This window comes from Ambystoma mexicanum, chromosome 11 (assembly GCF_040938575.1).
Source record: "Ambystoma mexicanum isolate Mex_15411 chromosome 11, UKY_AmexF1_1, whole genome shotgun sequence".
Taxonomy (NCBI): Eukaryota; Metazoa; Chordata; class Amphibia; order Caudata; family Ambystomatidae; genus Ambystoma; species Ambystoma mexicanum.
Window position 1 is genome coordinate 783,594,203 of NC_090934.1, and position 22,846 is coordinate 783,617,048.

At 43.6% G+C, this 22,846-nt stretch overlaps 1 protein-coding gene across 1 annotated transcript in view; it reads left to right on the plus strand.

Annotated features, from left to right (window-relative positions):
- TRIM66 (tripartite motif containing 66) overlaps nt 1-10,441 on the plus strand; it is a 482,967-nt gene extending 472,526 nt beyond the window's left edge. Inside the window, exons 17-18 of the mRNA XM_069623711.1 lie at nt 898-1,050; nt 9,638-10,441. Coding sequence (XP_069479812.1) covers nt 898-1,050; nt 9,638-9,892 — 408 coding nt within the window. The 3' untranslated portion in view covers nt 9,893-10,441. The remainder of the gene's footprint in view (nt 1-897; nt 1,051-9,637) is intronic.
- The last annotated feature ends 12,405 nt before the right edge of the window (nt 10,442-22,846 follow it).

Genomic DNA, 22,846 nt, shown 5'->3' on the forward strand with positions numbered 1-22,846 from the left:
CAAAGGAATATTGAGGCTCAGAGATCAATGTGTACTGATGGCATGTATTTCAAGATTTTGATGGACAGTGCTAATGAAGCTTTTTTCTGTTAATGACCGCTCAGAATTAGTAATGATTTAGCTTCATTGAAGAATTGCCCTGTCAGACTTTTCCTGTGTTTACCTAGTGCTCTTCAATGCTGGGCAGACTCAGGACATTTGTCGTGTGAGGGACTTCTGACTTATTTTGAAATGTACACAGCCGCTCATGGGACAGTTCACTTTGGGTTTCCTTGTATCACGTCTTTACATAGTGCTTAGTGCAGTGCTCCTCCCAATTCTAGGAGCTATAATAACATAAGTTAGTATTACGAAAATGAATGCTATCCGATCTATTAATTTTGGAAGAATGAAGGTATGAGTTTACCCAATTAAGATTTAAACCTGTGAATACAGATTGCACGCAGATATCTGAGGCTAAGCACAACCCACTGATCAGTTCACTAACTTGCAGAGATAAGCTAGCACTCTGCGAGGATTCGGTGGCTTTTGCTGTAATGGAGACTGTTTGACCTCTACAGTCCACCAGCTTATCAACCAAGTGCATAATGTGGTGCAGCACTGAGGCACAATTCACTGCACTGTTATTATGTGGTATGGCTCAAAGCATGCTTCAGCAACTGTCACATGTCAGTAGATAGTCACTTAGCCTTTTCACGCATGCCGCCACTTCACCACCAGCCAGGCAACATCCCACTATCCTGAATTTCATATTGTTAAGCCGCGCAGCCTGGGTCTTTGGCCGGATGAGGGAAAATTCATGAAAAACAAGCATCTTCCACAATATGTGTCCTGTCCTTTTCTACTTTAGACAAACCAAGCATTTTTCATTTTCCATTATTAATGTGTTTATTGCAGGCACGTCACTATTATCAGATCATCAAAAAACCCATGGATCTGTCAATCATACGCGGAAAACTTCAAAAAATGAACATCCCACATTATGCTACAGTTGAGGAGTTGGTTTTTGATGTGCGTCTCATGTTTTGGAACTGTGCAAAATTCAACTACGTAAGTACTGCAACGGCATCTTCATCCCTGCTCGGGGATACGGTTCCATCAGTCATTGCATGCCATGTTTTAGGAGCTGTGCATTCCACTCCTGCCTAGAGTTACCAAGGAGACTCATTGGATGCGTGATAAAGATGGACTCACGGTCCTTGTAATGCATTATAAAACCCCACACTGGAAAGAGAGGTACTCACCCCATTCGCTGCCTCCCTTCATTCCAACCAACTGGAAAGAATCCCTAAATGTGCTGTAAATCCCTAAAGAGGATAAAAAGGCTTAGTATCCTGATTGGCTGTTCACCAGCATTGGAAGAGTATAATTCTCCGGTTGCCGGAGTCGAGGGAATGCTTCCTTTGTTGTTATTCTCTTACCGAAAGGGAGTCCTGTAAACGTAGAGGGCAAATGCAGCTAAGCAGATGTTATTTGCGTTATTTTATCACAGGGGTTTGCAACCTTTGTCGCTCGAGATGTTGTGGAATACAACTACCATCTGCTCTAGCCAGCATAGTCAATGGTAAGGGATCATGGGAGTCATTGTACAAAACATCTGGAGAGCTGCAGGATGTAGACCCCTTTTATCAACAAAATAGTTCCTTAACCAGTGACATACCTAGTTTAAGGGTTCTTCCCCTTGTCACTCAGTAGAGCTAGGGTGACGCCCAACCGTTAATCACATGCATCGATGTGAAGAATGAATGGCTTGATAAGATCGGGTTACTTGGGCCCTTGGTGGACTGTGGAGGGCATCTTTCTACCTCTCAGATTCCTTCTGCCCCCCTCAAGAGTGAAGCCAAATCACAAAGAAAATCTAAATTCTTCCACTATAGCTCAGGTTTTAGGATCAAGTGAATCGAACACTCCAGGCTAATGTGATTTAAAATGCTGCACTAGAAGTTTCTACTTATAAAAGACTTGCCAAAATTGTGTACTAATAGTACAACGAGAACAAATAATGTGACCGCTCGTTGCTTAAAAGCTGATTTTCGGAACAGTAATGTTGCTTAGCGACGTTTATTAGCCCAATGATGTGTTTTCCAACAGCGTAATGAATAGGTACCACACAAAGAACCATTTGATCAAGCATAGTACACCATTTGGGCCAGCAACATCCAAACGGTAGAACTCTTATTCCAAATATCAGGGACTGCCTCTTTATGTCAATACAACACTCTACTGCATGAGATGTAAAAATATGTCAGCATTTTAGATACAGTGACAGCACCGCCACGAAGTCTCCTGATTGTTTCACCATCCCCTTCCTCACGACTGAAGTTAGGCTTAAACTAGAAAATTGAACTGCGGATTATGTTAAAACAACTAACAGGATGCATTTGCGCTTTAAAATAATCCGACCTTTTGAATACAAAGCTTGTAAATTCAACACTTGTAAAAAATGTTTTAAAGCCACACTGATGTTTGTGTTCTTTTCAGAGGTGGGTGGCACAAAGGTGCAATTAGCTTCTCTGGAAGGATGAATTTGGGAGAAATGTTGGGGCTGCAAGGAGTTGGTAGAGTGTGGCTGTTAGAGGTATCGCTGCTCTTAATTGATAACATTTAAAGAAGCCTACTGCAGTTCCACCTTCTGCAATGGTTGCATTGCCATGCAAAGCATGCAGCAAGAATGCAGTACTAAAATCATTGTGCTAAGATCAATTGTAGCCTTTTACGCAAAGTGAAAAAAAGGACTGCACCCTCCTAGAAAGGCCTGTGTGCTTTTACTGCCAATGTATGTCTGTCCAGAGTTGTCTGAGTTTTATTAACATCACTTTTTTTGTTTCAATTCAATGCAAAATAAAAGAAAATCCAAAACAAAACATCACATTGCATGCACCCAAACGCAAAACAGAAAAATATAAAAAAAAAAATAGCAATATCTTTCTCTATGCACAACCAAAAACAGAAAAAAGAACACAATAATCACTAACATAAAACATAGGAATCCTTTAATAGGTTGACAATTTATTAATTACAAAACGATTGTTGGTATACATATCATGTAAAAATCATGCTTGGATTATCAATTGCTCCCACATTCTCCAAGCTTTAAACAACACTCATGCTGTCGCATATTCATGGCCTTTTCACTACAATATTTAGTCAATACATCATAGTATCATCAATAAATGAAAGTGGAAAATAGATTCTACTTGGCAGCATTGTGGACACCAATTATGTGTTTTCGACAAAGGTAATGAGTAGATAATACACACACCCAGCTGATCAACCGCAGTAAACCATTTGGCCTGAAGACCTCCTAACTGTAGAACTCTTATTCCACATTTCAGAGACTGCCACTTAATCACCTTGACTTGCATAAAGTTCAAGTATGGCTGCCTGCCAACCAGATCTTTATGTGCGAAATAAGACACGGCCATTGGGCATTTGCTATTGGCAATAACATAATCCCCCCTAAATAGTAGGAGGAAGCCAATTCAAGAGAACGTAGCATGAACAGAAGCTAGCCTCTGATAGCTTGCTATATTGTCAAGGTAGCATAGTCCAATCAACGCTACCCTTAGGAATACACCCACCGAAGAAAAAAAGAGGTTTAGGTCTGGCTATATCAGAGATGAAACACATTCCCAACTCGGTTCTAACATTGCTTGATGGATCGATTATCCAAGACCTTCATTTTATGTTTCTTAACTGTAAGATCACTTTCCCTATAATGAACAGGAACCCAAACAAAGGTGTCTGATATTAGAATTCTTTGTGGTCCAAAAGGATTGAATCATCTGTGAAAAGTAAGACCAGAGTGGTTTTCACTACAACGATTGGTACATCCAAGCCCAGAATGATTAAATACATATAAAAAATAAACAGTTTAAATACTGTGTGGGTGTGAACACATCCCTGGCACACCCCTGTCTCGATAAAAACAGTTCTATATTGCTCACCCTTTTTGCCAAACCTTACTCAGGTGGGTAAACCTGTGTGAAATACAAGAAGTAAGTCAACCCAGTCCTCAACCACACCTTCTAAGCTGGGTAAGGCTATAATAGATTGCAATGCTTTGAGTTGTAGACCTCCTTTAAATCAATAAAAGTTAAACACAAGATTTCTCCTTTATTTTTACCTAGTTCCTGAAATTAGAAGTAATCAAAAGCATTGAGCGATTGTCCGCAGCAATATTTAGATAAATAATAAAAAGGTGCAAACAACACAGGGATTCATCTTTACTTACTCGGCTATAGTTGACTATAGTTATCCGGTTTGATATGGCAACCTTTCATGTAAACCAGAAATTTGAAGGCTGAAGGCCAACATTTCCAATTTCGGTTATGATCACAAGACATCATCTAGAAATGAAAAAAAATACGACAAACAACATAGGATATACAAGTCACCAAGAATATGATCAGGGCCAGTCACCTTGTTTCTGCGTATGATTCAAAGCTTTCATAGCTTCACTTGTTGATCAGTCTAATTCTTAGACCATCAGGTTTCCAAAGGGTAACCGTCATCTAAAACCAGTAATCGTAAGTGAAGAGGGTTGTTAGTAACCAGTAACGGGAATGACAACTGTGAATTGTACAAAGTTTCCTAAATTAGCACACTGGGAGCATCCAAAATGCATTTGCCTGATCAAGGGTTCCAGAGAAATCTAACATTTTAAGAGTTCATGAGCAATGAATGCGTTGATGATTAATAGCGTGATTTGTGTGCACCAGCCCTGTTGATCTGTCAAGTTCTAGGATTCCCTGGTGTAAAGGAAGATTGTGAGGGCTTTGCAGCATTGCCTGGCTCAGACTTTGAAACCTAGGCTGCTGGATCACCACACATAGAATGTCTTATATTCACATGAATTCATCTCACTCTCATTCATGTCGATCCCCTTCCATCGACCAATCAAATTCTACTAATAACAAGTTTGGTCGAATTGGGTAACTTTGGAGATTCCCACCCCAAAAGCACCAACCACTTGGGAACCATTCAGGTCAGACCTATGAAATGGGTGACCAGAGACCTTTTTGTGACACCTTTAGAGATTCCAATCAGTGAAGTCCTGATCTCAAATGTATATGACAATCTAAGCAGGATCCCTGATCTCATGGCACCAATCCTCTGCAAAAGCTCATACTGCCCATCAAAAACAACTTCCAGTTTAATACCTAACTTGACCCCTGAACAACAAAAACAGAGCACTTGAACATAGCTGGTGCAAAAACAGGGCTCCAGAAGACAAAACACTCTGATTGCAACAAGTGAAGGCTATCATGGAGTCATACTTCAAAGAAGAAAGCCGCCTTGCATGGCCTCATAGCTCATGCCAATAACCAAGCCTTTGAACTTTTCAGGAGCTACAATAAACGTATGTCCTCCACTCAGTGTATTTCCACCTCTTCTCCTTCCTAGGTCTGAGCTCAATGTCTGTCAGAGGTTTTCTGTGAGATGATCAGATGCATTCAATAATCCATTTCAGGTATGACCTGATCATTGGCTCCTCCAATCCCAGAAGTGAACATTGAAGCTGTCTTTTCAACCTTCAAACATATGTGCTAGTCTGATCTCATCATTAAGGCCAAAAGAATGAAATCCTCTTAGGAGCAGGTCTACCTTTGCTCTGCTAAAACCATTGAAAAGGGCATCTCCTCCTTAGCACCTGCACTAATGACTTTGAATACCAGCCCATTGTCAGTGGGTCATTTCCCCCCTCTGCAGAACAATCTGCATGTTTCCTCTCTTTAAAAAAAGCAAAGGCTGGCCCTCATAACCAGGCTAATTGCTGCTTAATAGCAAACACACACTACATTAACATGATCATCAGAAAGGCTGCATGACAACAGTTTATGGAATTGAGCAAAAGCAACAACCTCCTACATGGTCACCAGTCAGGGTTCAGACTAACCTAAGGCACAGAGTGTGCTATTCGATTCTTAAGGGATGAGATCTTGAATACCCTTCACAAAGCACTCTTGCTATCCTCATCCTGCAGGATCCTTTGGTATCCGGTGGCATTGTGGTCCACTCCACCCTACTAAGCGACCTAAAACCCAACTTTGGCATTGATGGCACTGCCCACAAATTGATCTCTTCTTCCCTGACAGATAGCTTCAAGTTCGCTCTCGTCACTACCTTTATAAATCTATCATATACAATTGTGGCATTCCACAATTGGCTGCGTTTGACTTTTAATGTCTACTACAAACCTCCATCAGACATCATTTTTCCTTTTTTGCCCACATTTTAAATATATACAGATGATACTCAGCATTAAATCTGACCAACTCATCGCTGGATGTACATTGCATATCCACCACTCTGCTTAAAAGCCTATGGGCCTCATTACACGGAAGGCGGTAATCCAGGGTGCTATTAGCACCCTGGACCATGCCGGTAAATTACCGGCACCGCCTTGGCGGAAAGGGGATTTACCGCCCCATTCCAAGGTTGGAGGGGCGGTAAATCCCCTTTCCGCCATTGCCCTTCCCCATTCCCATTTCTGCCCCATAGGGCTCTATGGGAATGGGGAAGGCGCTAATTACGGCACCGCAATTTTGCGGTGCCGTAATTAGCTCCGAGGTCCCTTAGCGGGTTGGTACTTAACGCCTGCAAGAAGCAGGCGTTAATTCCTCCAACCCGCAAAGGGACCTCGTAGTACGGCGGTAAGGGTTAACGGTCACCGTTGCCATTAACGGTGACCGTTAACCCTTACCGCCGTCCGTGTAATGAGGCCCTATGTCTTACTGCATCAAAAAGAGAGATCATTCACTTTGTTTCTTCCATTACTCTTTTGTTACCGTTGTCCTGACCTTCAACTCGTAGGATTCTACCCATTCACCTCCTCAGCAAAAAATAAGGGTGTAGTATTTGATGGGTTCCTTAGTTTCTCTCAGCAGATCCATACACTCACAACAATGGTAATCTCACTTTTGCGACAGTCTCCACTTGTTTCTTCCTAAATGCCGAACACTTCTTCTCAAGACAATCCAATATAATGCAGCCAAACTGATAATGGGGTTGAAAGGTCATGCGCATGATACTTGCACTGATCACTTTGCATTGGCTTCCTGTAGAAGCTTGCATTGAATCTAGAGCACTGTGCATCATTCACAGAGACCCTTGGAAACACTGGCCTTTGCTACTTCATCCAGAAGGTGAAAAAGTACTATCCAGCCAGGCATCCTAGATTCTCTTTCTCCAAGACCCTTGTAGCGTCAACCTTTTGGAAAAAGAAGCAGGGCGGTAAACCACTAGACACTGCTAGGGTATCTGTATGGAAAGAGTGGCACTCAGATAGGAAGACAACCATCAAAAATCCTTTCCACTCACCTCCTGACAACTCTTTGTTCACAAGGAATCTGGTCATGTGACTTAACCAACACATATCTTCCCTGGTCTTGCACTTATGATACTCCCATTACCATTTTTTTCCCATTCAAACTGCTCTTATTGTCATTGTAGCATTATCTCTGCCCTTCTCCCACGCCCCTTCTTATGTACGTGCCTGATACAAATATCTTCTAAAGCTTGTGAAAGATCCCATGTCCTGTAACCTTATTCTGGGGGTGCTATGCTGGAGCTTAATTACCAATAAATAAATGACTATATAGATAAACTGTGGGCTAAATGAGTTGGAGAAAAGAGGTATCACTTAGCCTTTGTCAAAAGATATATAATAAAGAATGTGTTCTTTCTATTCTCTGTGATGACTATTTCCTAAATTTGATGTGTGATTTTATTGCTTTGTCTAAAGTGATTTGATTATGCATTCGGAATGTATAGCAGCTTTGATTTTATTTCACTTTATGTTTTAGCTGACAACTTTAGATAGATTTGAAGAAGTTCTTGTAATTTAATAAACTGTAAACGAATATTCAATGTCATTCCTGAAATAGAGTTGAAGTAATGCATGAGTCAGGGATGAGACTCTGAGTATGCCCCACTAAAGGTTCAGATTTTGTGGGAGAAAGCTTTGATGGCAGTCCCATCCGTATCTGCTGTGTGCCGTGTGCCACAGAGGATTGTTAGAGGGAGCTCATTCAATATCTCTTACATTTCATTGAAATTACTTGCATACCAAGCTTCTCATGCAGAGCGCATGCACATGAATTTCAGTGGGTGGCCCACTGGGCTTTGTGTCTCAACGCCACTTTGTAAAATCACAAATTACAGAAAATCAAACTGGTATGCCACGCTTCCTGACAAAATGAGAATGTCCTCTTCCCACCAAATTGTTGTGCTGTTTTACTATTGGTGTGCCTTTAGTTTTCATCATTATATAGGTTTAATACTGTTAGGTACACCATGACCTCCACCCAAAAATGCCAAAGACTCTTATATATTACTGAATAGTAATTTTTTTTAAGAAAATGTGCCAAGCACATGAAACAGGTTGAAGTTAATCAAATGATCTACAACTGCAAACAAGTATACCTGTCTGAGATTTCATGCGATTTTGTTTGAAATTCTAGCTCTAACATTACTGTAGTTGGACAATAGATCAAGAATGCCCCTTTAAAACAATAGTTGTTCTTATGAATGGTAAGGGTGGGCAGAATACAGGACCTTGTTCTATGTGCTTGGAGCAAATATTTTGTTAATGTCATATTTCGGAAGCTCCCAAATATATATTTACTAGTGGAAAGTCCTGTGTACACAGGATAATGTGTGTAAAGGAAGACATGTTCACAGTAAATATATGATGTGGTGTATTTTAATGTAATTTATGTTAATAGAAAAACATTTTTTGTAAAGGATCTTGCTCCTTTTCTGTGGGCGAGTAGTAACCTCAAGCAAAATCCTGCTGAATCTGTTGAAAGTTCCACATAACGCATAGGGCCAATTGTTGTATCCGCTCCTCATTGCCTTGGATTCCACTTACGGGTTTTGGACTCAAATATATAATATTGAGGGATGTCCAAGTAATACAATTCACGTGCAGCATGATTCAAAGTATACATCAGATCATAAAATAAAGTAAATTGAAGTCAAATAAAGTGTTGAACATACATGAAGGATATTATTGATATAATAATACATTCCAAGAAATATTACAATGAATAATTACATAATACATAAGGATATTGACAAAAGGAATTTATTTTATATTTATATGTTGTTTAAATGTATCTATTTTCATAGTGTATGCAACTTGAAGTATGCTGTTAATGTGGTATCCCTGTCATGGGCCGCTTTCTGCATCTAATCGTATGTTATTATAGTTGAAATACACCATTTTGTTGGCCTGGAAGATGAACTTGAAGTCTATATGTAAGGCAACAGCTCCCTCTACTGCTGATAGCAGGTGAACATTGCAGGACAGCTTCGGAAACACATATATCTGGCCTTTTATTATATAGTATGATGATTGATGTACTTCATTTAATGTATCTAAAGTATAACAACAACCCAAAGTTAATAGAGTGATATAAATATTTGCTTTCAGAATTAAATGAAAAACCTCCTAAGTGCAGTAAAATACTCCCATGCACCAGAAAGGTTCTTAATTACAGAGGCCCTGGCATGCGAATTAAATTATCCTATGAGAGAAGTGCTGCATTACTTGCAATACAACTTCAATTTTATATTGTTGTCTTCTTTATTGCTGACAACACATGAATTCTAATGCTCTCTTCTCTTACAGCCAGATTCAGAGGTAGCAGAAGCTGGAAGAAACCTGCAGATGTTCTTTGAAGACAAACTAAGTGAAGTGTATCCAGATAAGATATTCTCCTTTCCTTTACAAGAAGACTCTGATTCAGAAGAAATCAGTGGAGGCCAAAGCAGTTTTTACACCAGAGGATTTCACTGGCCTTCATACGAGCTAGAAAGCTCTCAGCCAAAAAGGAGACGGCGCCATACTGTGAGCTACAGAGCAAAGGAATCTGACTCAAGCTAGTAGCATGCACTGAAACCTCTATGGCAAATTTGCAAAAGCAATAAATGGTTCATTGGAGAATTTCTGAGGTTGGAATATCTTCTTTGCAATGCTGTTCAAATGCTGGGCATTTTCACCTTGGAACTATGCAGCCTTTATCCTTGGGTGCACGATCCAGAGAAGAGATTAGTGCATCCAGGACACTGCACTAAAGGCTTGTGCATTGAATCCTAAATATTGTTAGATGCTATAAAATATAGCTAGTTCTAGAGTCTTCTTCATTACCTGGCCTTAGTAGTCATTGGAGCATTTCCATCTATCTAGTACAGGTATAAATTGCATGCCTACATTTCCCTGCCATTGCTGAAATGTATGACTGCAAGAACAGGTTATACTAGCAGGTGCTAAACAAAGCCTGATGCAGGTGCACGAGGACCTGAAACATTTGGATAGGTGAGGGACATTGATTGGGAGTTTATATCAATTTGCTAATGAAAGCCTGATGGAATGACATGTAGATTACAAAGACATTAATTAATAAAATTGAGAATACAGAAAATAAAATGATTTATAAAGACAAGGAAGAATTGGAAAATACTTTTTGAAGCAGTTTGTTATCTACTTGGTCTGTCCATATGAGTCCAGCTCTGAGGTGTACATTTGTATATTCCCTAAACTTTCTTTACAGGTGATATTCGAGATGAATCTTGTATTTAATACCATGTGATAGGTAATTGACTACCAATTAAAAAAAAATATCAATCACATAGATGGGGGAAATGCAGTGATGTGAGCACACATTTACACATGAAAAATAGCTTGAAGGCATTCCTGAAAGCATAGTGCAAATTCAGAATGGCAACAACTAAAGTTGAAAATGTAACAAACCTAATGCTGAGTTTTAGCCACTGCGGCAATTGAAATAAACTGCATTAAAATGAAATGCCTTCATTCATCACAATGGATTAAAACATTATAAAGCACATACAAATCCAGGAACAACATACAGTCTATTGGTGGGCACAAGACGTTCTCACAGATGAACAAAGGCAGTTGGTATATATGTAACATTTAACATGAAGAATGTATATGAAATTGCACCTACCTGAAATAATATGTGTGATGAGTAGGATGACCATCCATCCCTATTTATTACACACAGCACATACTTTGGATCCTATGTCCGTTGTCCATGTAGAGGTCCTTAATAGACAGGTTTTGTCCAAAATGTTAGCTCTCGGGCGTTTACATGGACGAAGGTGCTCTGATTGGGCAACTCGTAAAGAAGGGAAAGAAGGCCAGCCCTGTCACCACCAACAGGCAGCCAGGTTGTCTCCCATTGATGTTTTCCTGACACGTGGTTGGGATAAAGTGGAGAGCCATTCCCCAGCTGACCACTGCCATAGTATGGCTTGATCTCTGTATTTAGAGAGTCTCCAGAAATGCACTGCTGTTCTTCTGAGGTGTGTGTGTCCAAATTGGGCTACATGGGTGTCAGTGTGAGTGCCCCATAGGGCTCAATGGGAATGGGGCGGGTTGTAGCACCGGTACCGTTAATAACGGTACCAGTGCTACCATCATGTTCTGCTCGCGGGTGCCGGTACGGCCACCAGGTCAGACCTGGTGGCTGCAAGGGCACCCGCGAGCAGAACTCGTAGTATGGCGGTACGGTAGCAACGGTGCCGATAGCGATACTGGCGCTGTTGTTGCCTTAGCGCCATACTTGTAATGAGGCACATGGTCATTTGTATTGTCATTGCCAAGAGTGACAATATAAATAATTACATCACAACAAGTGACATTAGTATTTGATATACTACTGCATCATTTGATGTACGATTACGATGCTTAAATAACAAGTGACATGCATTTATAATTCGATTGTGAATGGTATTATATATGGAGCAACACTAGAGTCTCTTAAAACTGAGAATTTGGCATTTTTGCAAAGTTTATACAATAAACTGAATCACTCCCACAGAAAATAGGTGTGGAGTGGAGCTCATATAACTTTCGGATGTTGTTTAGCTGGAAGTAATTAGCAATATCCTCACAGTCCTTGCACAATATCAATTCATGGAATATTACCATGGTCATTGCACAATGTCAAGTCATGCAACCATTTGATAACTGATAGCTGTCTGTTGTCCTTCCAGGTATAAGGTATAAATTTCACAGTGATTATCAATGTATTAGAAATAAATTTGTAAATGGTTTTGGAAATTTGCTCAAATCCACCCAACAAACATCCTAAGGCTTTGTGGTGTAATTCTGTACCAATGATCCGGGATAATGGGCCTCATTAGGAGTATGGAGGTAAGGCAACAACGGCGCCAGTATCGTTATCGGCTCTTTTGTTACCATATCGCCATACTATGAGTTCTGCTCGAGGGTGCCCTTGCAGCCACCTGGTCTGACCAGGTGGCCGTACCTGCACCGGCGAGCAGAACTCGTGATTGCACCGGCACCGTTATCAACGGTGCTGGTGCAATCATTCTCCCCACCCCCATTCTGCCCTATAGGGCGTAATCGGGATCGGGAGCCTGGCAATACCGGCACCCACGAATGGGCAATTACCAGCCCATTCAACTCGCAATGGGCCGGGTATTGCCCAATCGTGGGTGCCAGTAGCGAGTTTGGCGGTAGCCGTGCCTGTAAAACGGGCATGGCTACCACCAAGCACATAATGAGGCCCAATGTCTCCAACACCTATTCCCAGAATTATGCGACATTACAGCATCCAGAACATATTAAACAAAGTGCATAATTTCCCCCACGCCTAGTCCAAGGAATCTCTCCAACATTATTATACTTCTGAACTGTAACCAGCAAAATGTAGGCTCTATTAAGAATATTTAGCTTGATTATCCTACGACGCGAGTTCATCAAGACACAGAGAGAGTGAGTACAAATTTGTTCCCATTGTTTATTAAAAGGGGGGCCCCAGGGGGAACGCAAAGCATTTCCCCCCAGGGTTGTTTTGGGCGCTGCACAGGCCAGCGAGCTGGCCTGCGCATAGCGCACCGCTAGGGGGAATTTAAGGGGGCAGGGAAGGTTCAAGAGCAGGGGACAGTTGAGGACGAGCGTTTGTCCAGGATGCCTGCTCCCGAGCCTTCCCTGACTGGGGCCTAGTTGGTGGCTGGTATTGAGGTGAGGCAGGTTTGGTGGGCTAGCTACCTAGCAGTTTTGGTGCCAGGTAGGCAGTGCAGCTAGTGATTGTGGGGCGGTGGGTTTTTTAGATAATTTTGCTGGGTGCGCTGTAAATAAAGCCACCTCCTTACCGTGTAGCAGACTGGCCCGCAAATAACGGTTACGCGGCCAAGCGATACCGCGGTGCCACATTGGTGAGGTCCTTTCGGTGGGTCTGTGTGAGGCAGCGCAGGCTTCCCTCTGCAGGGGACCGGCGGCATCCGGGCGGGTTGTGGGCCGTCTGAGTTGGGGTTGGGGGGTTGTAGGGCCACCTTTAGGTTCGGTTTTGTTGGGGGCCAGGGCGCAGTGGGCAGGAACGCGAAGATGGCTTGCTGGCTGCCGTGCAGCTTTCATTTGTGACAGAGTTGCCCACAGTGTCATGCAGCAGCAACCAGGGGGCAGTGCGGAGCCTTTAAAGGGCCGCACACTTGTTATGGAAGAGTAACGCAGCGGTTTTCTCTGTGTATTCACCAGAAGCTAATTAGGTGACTTAAGTTTTGATTCTTGGTGGCAGAATAAAGGATTATTTGTGCGTTTATTGCGCCTGGTTTTAGCTGCAAGCCGGGGGGCAGTGTTGTAAAAAAAAAAACTCAACCTGCCTTCCCCTTGCTCATATCCTCTACCCCAGCCCTTGACACCTGACACCTAACAGCAACATGGTACCATGTGAAACTGAGCAAGGTGAGGACCCATCGGAAGTGGCCAGGTGCAGTATTAGATACTGTGTGGGAGACAAGGTCTTCATGGCCCCCATCCCTTCCATTCTCTCCAGGCGTTCAGACTATGACTCGTCCAACAGCCACCCATGCGCCTACGGCCAGGGATGCAGGATGACTGCTGACCGACACATGTGGCATCAATGCTCGCTCATCTGTCAGGATGGTACCAGACTCCATTTTGAACATGATCATTTAGGCCTCACTGGCACAAGCAGTCTGCAGGGCTGCAGCTCTCCCCTCCTGACCGCGCACAGCGAGCCGCCGCTTCCCTCGCCCTCCTCCCCTTGGTGACTCTGTTGCAGGCCTGTTCTCACAGGAGACTTGGCGCGAACAAGCTACATTACAAACACTGTATCTTTCACCTTCTGCAGTCCATCACTGACCTGCAGATGACCGGGCTGAAGGTGGGTTTGAAAAAACAAGCTACCTCCATGAAACTTGTCTTGTCCTCTTGCAGATCCCCACATTCATGACATATGCTGTGGATAACCCCCAACCCTGTTCCCTGTTTGAAGTGCCAGACATGAATGCTAAGCCCGTGTGCCACCCTGTTTCACCCATGCAGCTAAGCCATCTGAAGGGACGATAAATTCTCTCTGAGTCCATGAGATGGATTGTACATATTGAAATATGATGGGCCTCACCCATGCCAGATCACACACGACATTATGAAGTGTATGTTCGAGCCTTTTCATTACAAATCAGGTATTACTGCTGCTGTACAATACACAAAGCAATGTATGATACCCATATATACTCTATGATTTCCTAAATGTGTAGAATTTTACATGTATTCAATTAAGTGTTTCAATACGTATGGTTTCAATATAATGGGTGCTGACTGTATAATAGAGTGTCTTCTGCAGCATTTGTTTACCCTCTGAGCATTGAGTTATGCATGTCATATTATAAGCAGAACGTTGCAGACTTTTTCCTGTACCAATGCATACACTAACTATTTAGACCTCATTTGAATGCAAGCTTTATGTGTGTGCCCCTCACAACGTAGCGAATATATGGCCCAACATCATACGGGCTGTTTCTCCCCTCATCCTCTCAGGTACCACCGAGTGCACAGCAGCCCCCACCTAACCTCACCCTCTGGCTAGCCCATTATTCAGCCCTTTGAATGATGTGATACTACAACTATAAGCTCTCACCCCTTTCGTTGAGCCTGCACCAAGCATGCACCCTTCTTTTAGCCCCCGTAACTCACAATGCTACCATGAATCTGCCAGGCACCCCCAGACTCTGGTTAATGAAATAGGGCAGTAAGCCCCTCATCTTAATCGTAATGCTTTTTGAAGTAAGAGTGCATGCCCCTCCTGAAGTGTACCGCCCCAGCTCACCCTGACCCCCTGTGTGGCAATATATTCTTCTCACACAAACAAATAATAAACAATTGCCTTAGGAGATCTAACAGAATGATTGACGAATGTGACACCATAATCTAATGAATACTTTTGCCTCCTGGACCCATGTGTTCTCACTTTTATTGTTCATGTCAAACATTTAAAAGTATGTCTCTCATTTGTCAACTTAGATAGATGATGGTCAAAGTATGTGTGGCCACAAGGGCAACTGTTATGTAGCATAAATTGTAACAGCTCGGAACTTCCTCGGACCTAGCGCTCCAGCCAGATGAGCCCAGCTGGCCTGAGCACCCTGCACTGGCACCACGTGGATCTCTGTCAATCATGGAGCACCACCCATATACCATGCATAGTAGCTAGTCTTTGTCACTCAATCCCCACGACTATGTGCCCCCTATAGCTTACCTCACTGATGATGTTATTTTGTAATAAATATGAATGTCTTTCTATTGTTCGGCAGAGCGCTCTCGGAGTTTGCAGAGTTCTCTGCTTGCCCTATATTGGTTTAGATAAACATTTACCTTTTTACTTCACCCGCCCTTGATCTTGGTCTCATTCCCATTCGGGGTGTGTCCATTATTGACTCTCACTAGGGAGTTTTAAATGCCTTTTGGGGGATGCTCACTTTCAAGTGGTGACCCCTTAGACGTGATTTGTCCTTTCGTTTCTTTTGGCACGAGACATCCACGGCCACAGCAGAGACCACGGCACGCCCCCTCAAGAGAGCTGCCCGCCTACGGCAACTGGTACGCTTAGACATGCGCACGCAGTAGGGCGTTAGGGTACGGGTCCCACTTCACAAAACCCATAGTACTGCTCGCCGGGGGGGGGGGCCATTGAGCGTGGGGCAGCGCCTGGACGGACCGGGTCCGGAGGGTCTCAGATCAAGACGACATGTGAGTATCAAGTGCGAGCGACATTAAAAGGAGTTGGATGTAGAACGTAGTATACGAGGTCAGACGAAGTTCAAGGGGCTCTTGGGAATATAATAGATACTATCTTATTCTTTTTTCTTTCTCTGCATATGACCATTAGGATGAGTTGAGGAGATTACAAGGTGTAAAGGGAAGACGGGAACCTAGCTCTGCAAGTGGGTAGAAGGCGGCACGGCATAGTGCTATCTTGACTAGTACTGGGAATAAGTAGAAAATAGAAGAAATCAGTGGGAGTCTCGCATAAAGGGAAGACTCGAAGTACAACTTAGAAACGCTTTATTCTTTTTCTTTTCTGATCTACGGGAAGATATTCAGACGGCCTAAGGGATAAGGGGTGTAAAGTGCTGGGGTAATGGAGATCCTTATTAATAAGAGTATTGAGAGAAGACAGGGAGGTATGTGTTACGTGTTGTATGTGAACTGTCTATTGGTCAATGTCATGTACTGAATTTGTTATGCCTTTTGTGATCACTGCATTTTGATAATGGCTAAAATAACTGTAGTGATGTCCTATGAACAAGTGGCCATTGTAAGTGGGACACTCTTTAAGAATCGGTGTAGGTGTATAGAAGTGGTATATCAACAACACAATACTGGTATAGTTAGCATTGTAACTACATAACACACACACACCAGCAAGAGGTACAAAGAGGGGAGGAGAACTTAACATGGGTGCCGAAACACCACGGGCCCATATTTGCCAGGGTCTACCAGGTTATGCAGAGAGAATTACTAAATACCATGATCAATGGATCACGGAATGAAAAGGAGAAGGGCTACCACAGGAATGGCCCCAGGGAGGATCATTTGATAAGAATATACTAGATATGGTGGCCACATGTCTATTTGTAAAATATAAAGGAAAACAATGGCAGAATAGGTGAGAGATATTAGATCTTTGGAGATTATTTGAAGAAGTGCCTCGAATAAAAATAAAAGAGCCAATAAAGGAACAGTTTGCATCTCCCCTGGCAATAGAGAGTAACGGAAAGGAGAGCGAAGAAAAGGAAGGGCCTGTAGAGGTTGTACAAATATACCCCCTCTTAAACAAACCGGTGTCAGCCGAGGGATACAGTGACCCGATGTATGTGTCAAAACCCACCTCCCCAGCCCCACAGCACCCCCACCATACGAGTGCCCAAGAGCGAGTGGACAGGTGAGTAACCCGGCAATAGATATCGGAAAGTTCACACAAGATTTAGACTCAAGATTATCGTTAGCCCGGAGTGAACTGTACAGACTAAGGGATATATGTGAACAGAGTGGGTCTGGTACTTACAGGGTCAATCAAACACAGAGATCACGGACACCCGACAGATCCATAGAGGAAGGGTGGAATAACGGGGAGATACTGTTTCGAATAAATTATGAACCAACAAACAAAGATAATAGAGCTAGAGCAACACACACCTGAGGGAGAAACAATGGGAGAGGGTATGGAGGAGCGAAAGAACTGTGGTGTGATATAGAGGAAGAGGAGTTAGACGGAATGAGAATAGGGATCGCAGCAGGGGGAGTGCCGGTGAGACTAGACAAAACACATCTGGGGTGGGCAATGGAAGAAGAATGGAATGGGAGGCTAAGAAACAGAGTGGGGAGGTTGGCCGTGTTGGGAAAACAAGGAACAAATGTGAGTATGGGGAAAGGAACAAAAGGAAGGCTGCAGCTGCCCCTGATACATCAGGGAGGAGGGAGGCCAAATTATATACCCTGGGCACAGATGGATAAGGCAAATTTGTTGAAATTACTGCCCCCACTGTCTGGAGGTGCAAGTAAATGGATATATGCATTCGAGAAACACACTGTAGGGGTTCCTTTGACAGTAGGTGACGTTAAAAGTTTGCTGGTGTCCGCAGTGGGTGATCAAGCTGATCGAGTTTGGGCTAAAGCAAGCTTCCCAGGAATAACATTAGATTGTGACCGACATGATGGTGCTTCTTTTAACACAGTAAGAGCAAGAATATGAGATGCATTGATTGACACATACAGACTTACAGTCAGTAATGCAATGCACATTGAATGATGAGGAAGATGCAATGGCTTTCTTTTTACCGGTGCAGGAGATGTGGAGAGTGGAGGCGGGCACGGCCTGGGATCAGTCAACCTCCCTGTTTTACTTTATAATAAAGATAGGGCCCCCGAAGGAAGTTCAGAAAGCGCTCGATAAAATAGCTGGGATTGAAGCCAAAGGCTGGCCCGAGATACAAAGCATCATAGTACACCATTGCAAAAGGATCAAAGAAAGGGAGAAGGCGATAGCACAGAGAAGACTAGCATACGAGGCAAAATTAATTCAGACAAAACTAGTGAAGGTCACAGCAGCTGCAGCCGCGCTCCCCACAGACGGGGACAGAGAGGAGGAGGAAGGGTCAGCAGTAATACAAGCAAGAATGGCAGCCAATTGAGCAGGAAATGGACAGGAGCAGTGGAATGGTGACGAACAATACGGAGGACCACAGTGGAAAGTGAGGAGTGCCCAGGGAGGAAAAGATGGGTATACAGGGCAAAGAGGAGGTGGTCCAGTGTATGGAAGGTATGGCGGATATGGAGGTCCAGGTCCAAGGGGAGGACAAGGGAATTGTTGGAAATGCAGGAGGTGGGGACATTTTTCAAGGGAGTGTAGAAGCAGGCCCATGAATAATTATCAAAATGAACAGCAGTATGGCCACCCCCACCCAGGGAGCCCATATGGGCTGCCAATGGGAGGTGGAGGGCGAGAAGAACAGCAGGATCAGAGATACACAGATGAGCGCAGAGTACTTCCGCGTAATGTCCAACAACACTCACAATACCGCGAACACATGCAACATGTACAAGGTAACGGCAAATGGTGCACCTACACCCTTTGGTGGAGTGGTAGTGGTATCGGGGTATGTTTTTGACAATGGGGGAATGACAAGGCATCCAGCATAGGACAGCCCACAGAGATCACTTTCGTGTCCAGTACTATCGCCAACCCTCGATGCAGCAGAGGAACCATTGGTGGGGGCGGAGATAGGGAATAAACAATTCATTTTTATGGTTGACTCGGGAGCCGAAAAATCATGCCTACGAAAAGGCAGGTTTCTGTTATCTAATCGTAAATTGGAAATGCAAGGGTTCTCTGGGGCGGTGGTCGAAGTTCCTTAGACAGAAGATTTGGATGTAAAAGTAGGAGGGAAGACAGTACGAGCACCTTTGCTGTTCTATGAAGAATCACCAATTAACTTGCTGGGAAGGGACCTCCTCAGCAAGCTCAATATGACTATATCATTCACTGAAAGAGGGATAGTCTGATCGACCCCGGGGATCTGCTCATTGCGAGTGATGTTGGTAGTACACACACGAGCCACAGCACCGGAGGTACGCGGCATACCAGTTGACCCAGACATGTTCATCCAAGGACTAAAAACACTAGCACAAGTGGTCCCCGAGTTGAAATGCCAAGAGTGGAGAGTACCCGCAGAGTTTGTTTTTCCACCCTGTAGCATGCCCAGAAATAATGCCAGGAACAGTGATGTCCTTAGATTTGAATGCAGTACAGGTGTCAGCGCCAAGAATAGCAGTTATAGGAATGGACATACATGGATGTCAGTGGCGAACAGTATTGTGCATTAATGCTAACATTGCACTGCGAGACTTGTCCAACAAGGACCTTTTTACAGATTCAGACAGCAATGGGGAAATAATAATGGAGATAGCAATCCCCTGCGATATCATGATACAAACAAGACAGGTGCCAGTACAGCTAATGGCAGTGGTAGGGGCGCCACCTTCCTTTTTCAATGACGACATGCAACTGGTACCACACCAACTGTGGACCACAGGCCCACATGATGTGGGTCTGCTGCGCGAGGTGACACAAGTAAAAATAAAACTTAAAACAGGGGCGTTGCTGCCCTGAGTAAAGCAATACCCCCTGTCCTGGGAAGCAGAAGAAGGGATAAAAGAAACAATATATGCTCTGTTAGTACAGGGGATAATAGTGCCCTCAAATTCACTGTGTAATACTTGTATCTACCTCATCAAGAAAGCAAAGGGCGGGGCATGGAGGATGATCCAGGACCTACGCCCACTTAATGACGTCATACAAAAAGAATTTCCTTTGGTCCCAAATCCTGCATCAATCTTGTGTAGTATACCAAAAGATGCATCATATTTTACAGTGGTAGACTTGAAGGACGCATTCTTCTCAGTCCCACTTGACCCTGAGTCACGATATTTGACAGCATCCACCCTGGGAGGGAAAATATATGAGCACTGTAGATTGCCTCAGGGATACTGTGAGAGCCCAAGTATATTCAACAGAATTTTACATGAAGATCTAGGCAATATCGTCACAAAGAGCACGATCATTCAATATGTGGATGATCTCCTGATTTGCGGGAAAAATGAAGATGAGTGCAGGCAGGAAAGAGTCTATTACACTTTTAACATTATTGGCCCACAAAGGTTACAGGTTAGACAAAGAGAAATTACAATACTGTCAGGAAGAAGTGTTGTACCTGGGTCAGTTGCTATCAAAGGATGGTAAGAGAATCATACCAGACAGGGTGTCAGAATAAAAAGTATATCGTGCCTCCTATCGTAATAAATATATTAATATTGGCCTATGCCAAGCTGCTCGAAAGTCATTCGCGAGATCTGTGTTACAAGGTCCTGACCTTCAATCTATGTAGGCCGCCATTATAGGTCAAACCGCCATTTTAGGATTTATGTGGAAAAGTCACCCTGTGAGCTAAAATGGTGGACAATGTCATTGCAAAATATAACATGGCCGTCTTGACCTCTGTACATCGCTAATGTGTAATCTGCCTGCAGGCTACTTGTTGAGGTCATGAACTGAGACCTCGTCCTACGATGACCTATGTGTAAAAGGATTACTCGTGCAAGTAAACCAATCCACAAGTATGTATTATGATAATGTATTTACACATTGGACAAAGAACATCTGTTTTACTATATTGTATTAATGTTTAAGAAGACTTGCAATACGAAAACTTGGAATACACAGTTAATGCATACGCTTATTGTTACATGTAATAAAGAACGAACCAGTTAGAAGCGGTTATTTGAGACACGGCAACGAACCCTAGAACTGGTAACACATAAAGTAGAATATTAACCAAAATGTATAAAAAGCGAATGCATTCTAATGTACAGTCTCTCACTGAACACACTGAACCACGCTGGAGTTCGTTGTGTTGTACTGAGGGCCCCTGGATGAGACGCGACACCTCAGCAGCGCTGCACGGTCCGATCCCTGGACGACTAGCCTGTGGTCTGAGACGGCATCTTGACGAGGGTCCATTTATCGAGGCGGGCAGATTTGCCGAAATCACCATACACAAGGTAAGATTAGTTAGGTAAGGTCCTCCTTAGGTTTGACCAGGTGAGTCGTGACCCGATTCTTAATTTAACCCTGGCAATTTGAATTTTGGCGCATTGTATCTGCAGACACAATTATCGACCAGGTAACACCAAGAATTTGAGATGTGCCTGGGAAATTGTCTACCTGCTTTAGGGCATTATTGTCATGATCTCTGCTTCCAAAAGGTCAGGGTTTTCCCAACTCCCTTGGAAGCAGATCCATAACCCAGGTTCCGAGTGCCAACCAGTCCCAATTGGGACCTTTTGGACCCAGTCCTGGCGCCAGTGGCACCAGGCTCATAAATATGCCCAGTCCCAGCGCTGGAAGCGCCGGGCTCATAATGCTTGGGTGGACTTACCTGCAGCAGACCATGCTGCTTACTTGCCTGCCAGTTGAGCCTCTGATCCTCTTCTGTTTGGAACTACTTTTCCTGTTGGGTGGGGCAGGAGCCACTCCCTAGGTTCAGAACACTGGAACTCTTCTGGAAAGCAGGAACTCTTTTCTTACCTAGGCGTGGCTGTGGAAGGAGACACCTAAGCACTACAGGAGGCTATTTAAACCACACCCGATGGATGAATCTTGCTTTGCGTTATTCTGCATCCTCTGCAGCAGAACGCTCATCGTGTCTTCTGCATCTGATCCTGGGCCTAAGGAAAAAGGCTTACCAACCTGAATCCAGTCTTCAGCAACACCTATAAAGACAAGAAAGAACAGGTTAGCATTACGGTCTTCAGTGACAGCGCTTCACTTACCTGGTCCATCGGCTGTCACCAACGCCTCGCGCTGCATTCCGGCATCTGAAAGACAAAAGCTTACCAACTCTTCGCATGCTCCGGAGGCCATCGGCGTTGCATCCCGCATCTGAAAGACAAAACAAGGTGCGTTTAAAGACATTGGGGAACTTTAATATTCACGTGCCATTACTCCTTTCCACATCTAACCCAGTGGGTATTCCGGCACACTGCAGCCGCTCCGAACTTGTACCTGCAAAATAAAAACACAGTTAGAGCGCATCGTGAAGCAGGCAACAAGCGCTTACTTACGTGCTTCCAGGCGCTTCTATTCATCACACGGGCTCCATCTTCAACTCACTTCAGCCCGTCATCCGCCATCGCCGGAACCCTGCAAAACAAGAGACATCATTACTAAAGACTTTTAAAGAAATTAGAATTACTCGAAACTTACCGTTCGTGCAGTAAACGACGGACAGCAGTCCTCTGAAGTCAAGAGGCCTGCTCCCCTTATCCAGTGAAGAAACTGGTTACAGCACCCTGCCTCGAGGCAGATGGAGAGCACGGCGTTCACTTACCTAAGGTGAGAGCGTTAACCTTTGGGGTTCTACAGGAGAAGAGAAAGGGAAGAAGAGAGAGACATTCAATAACCCAGTTCATTAATCCCATATTTTCTAT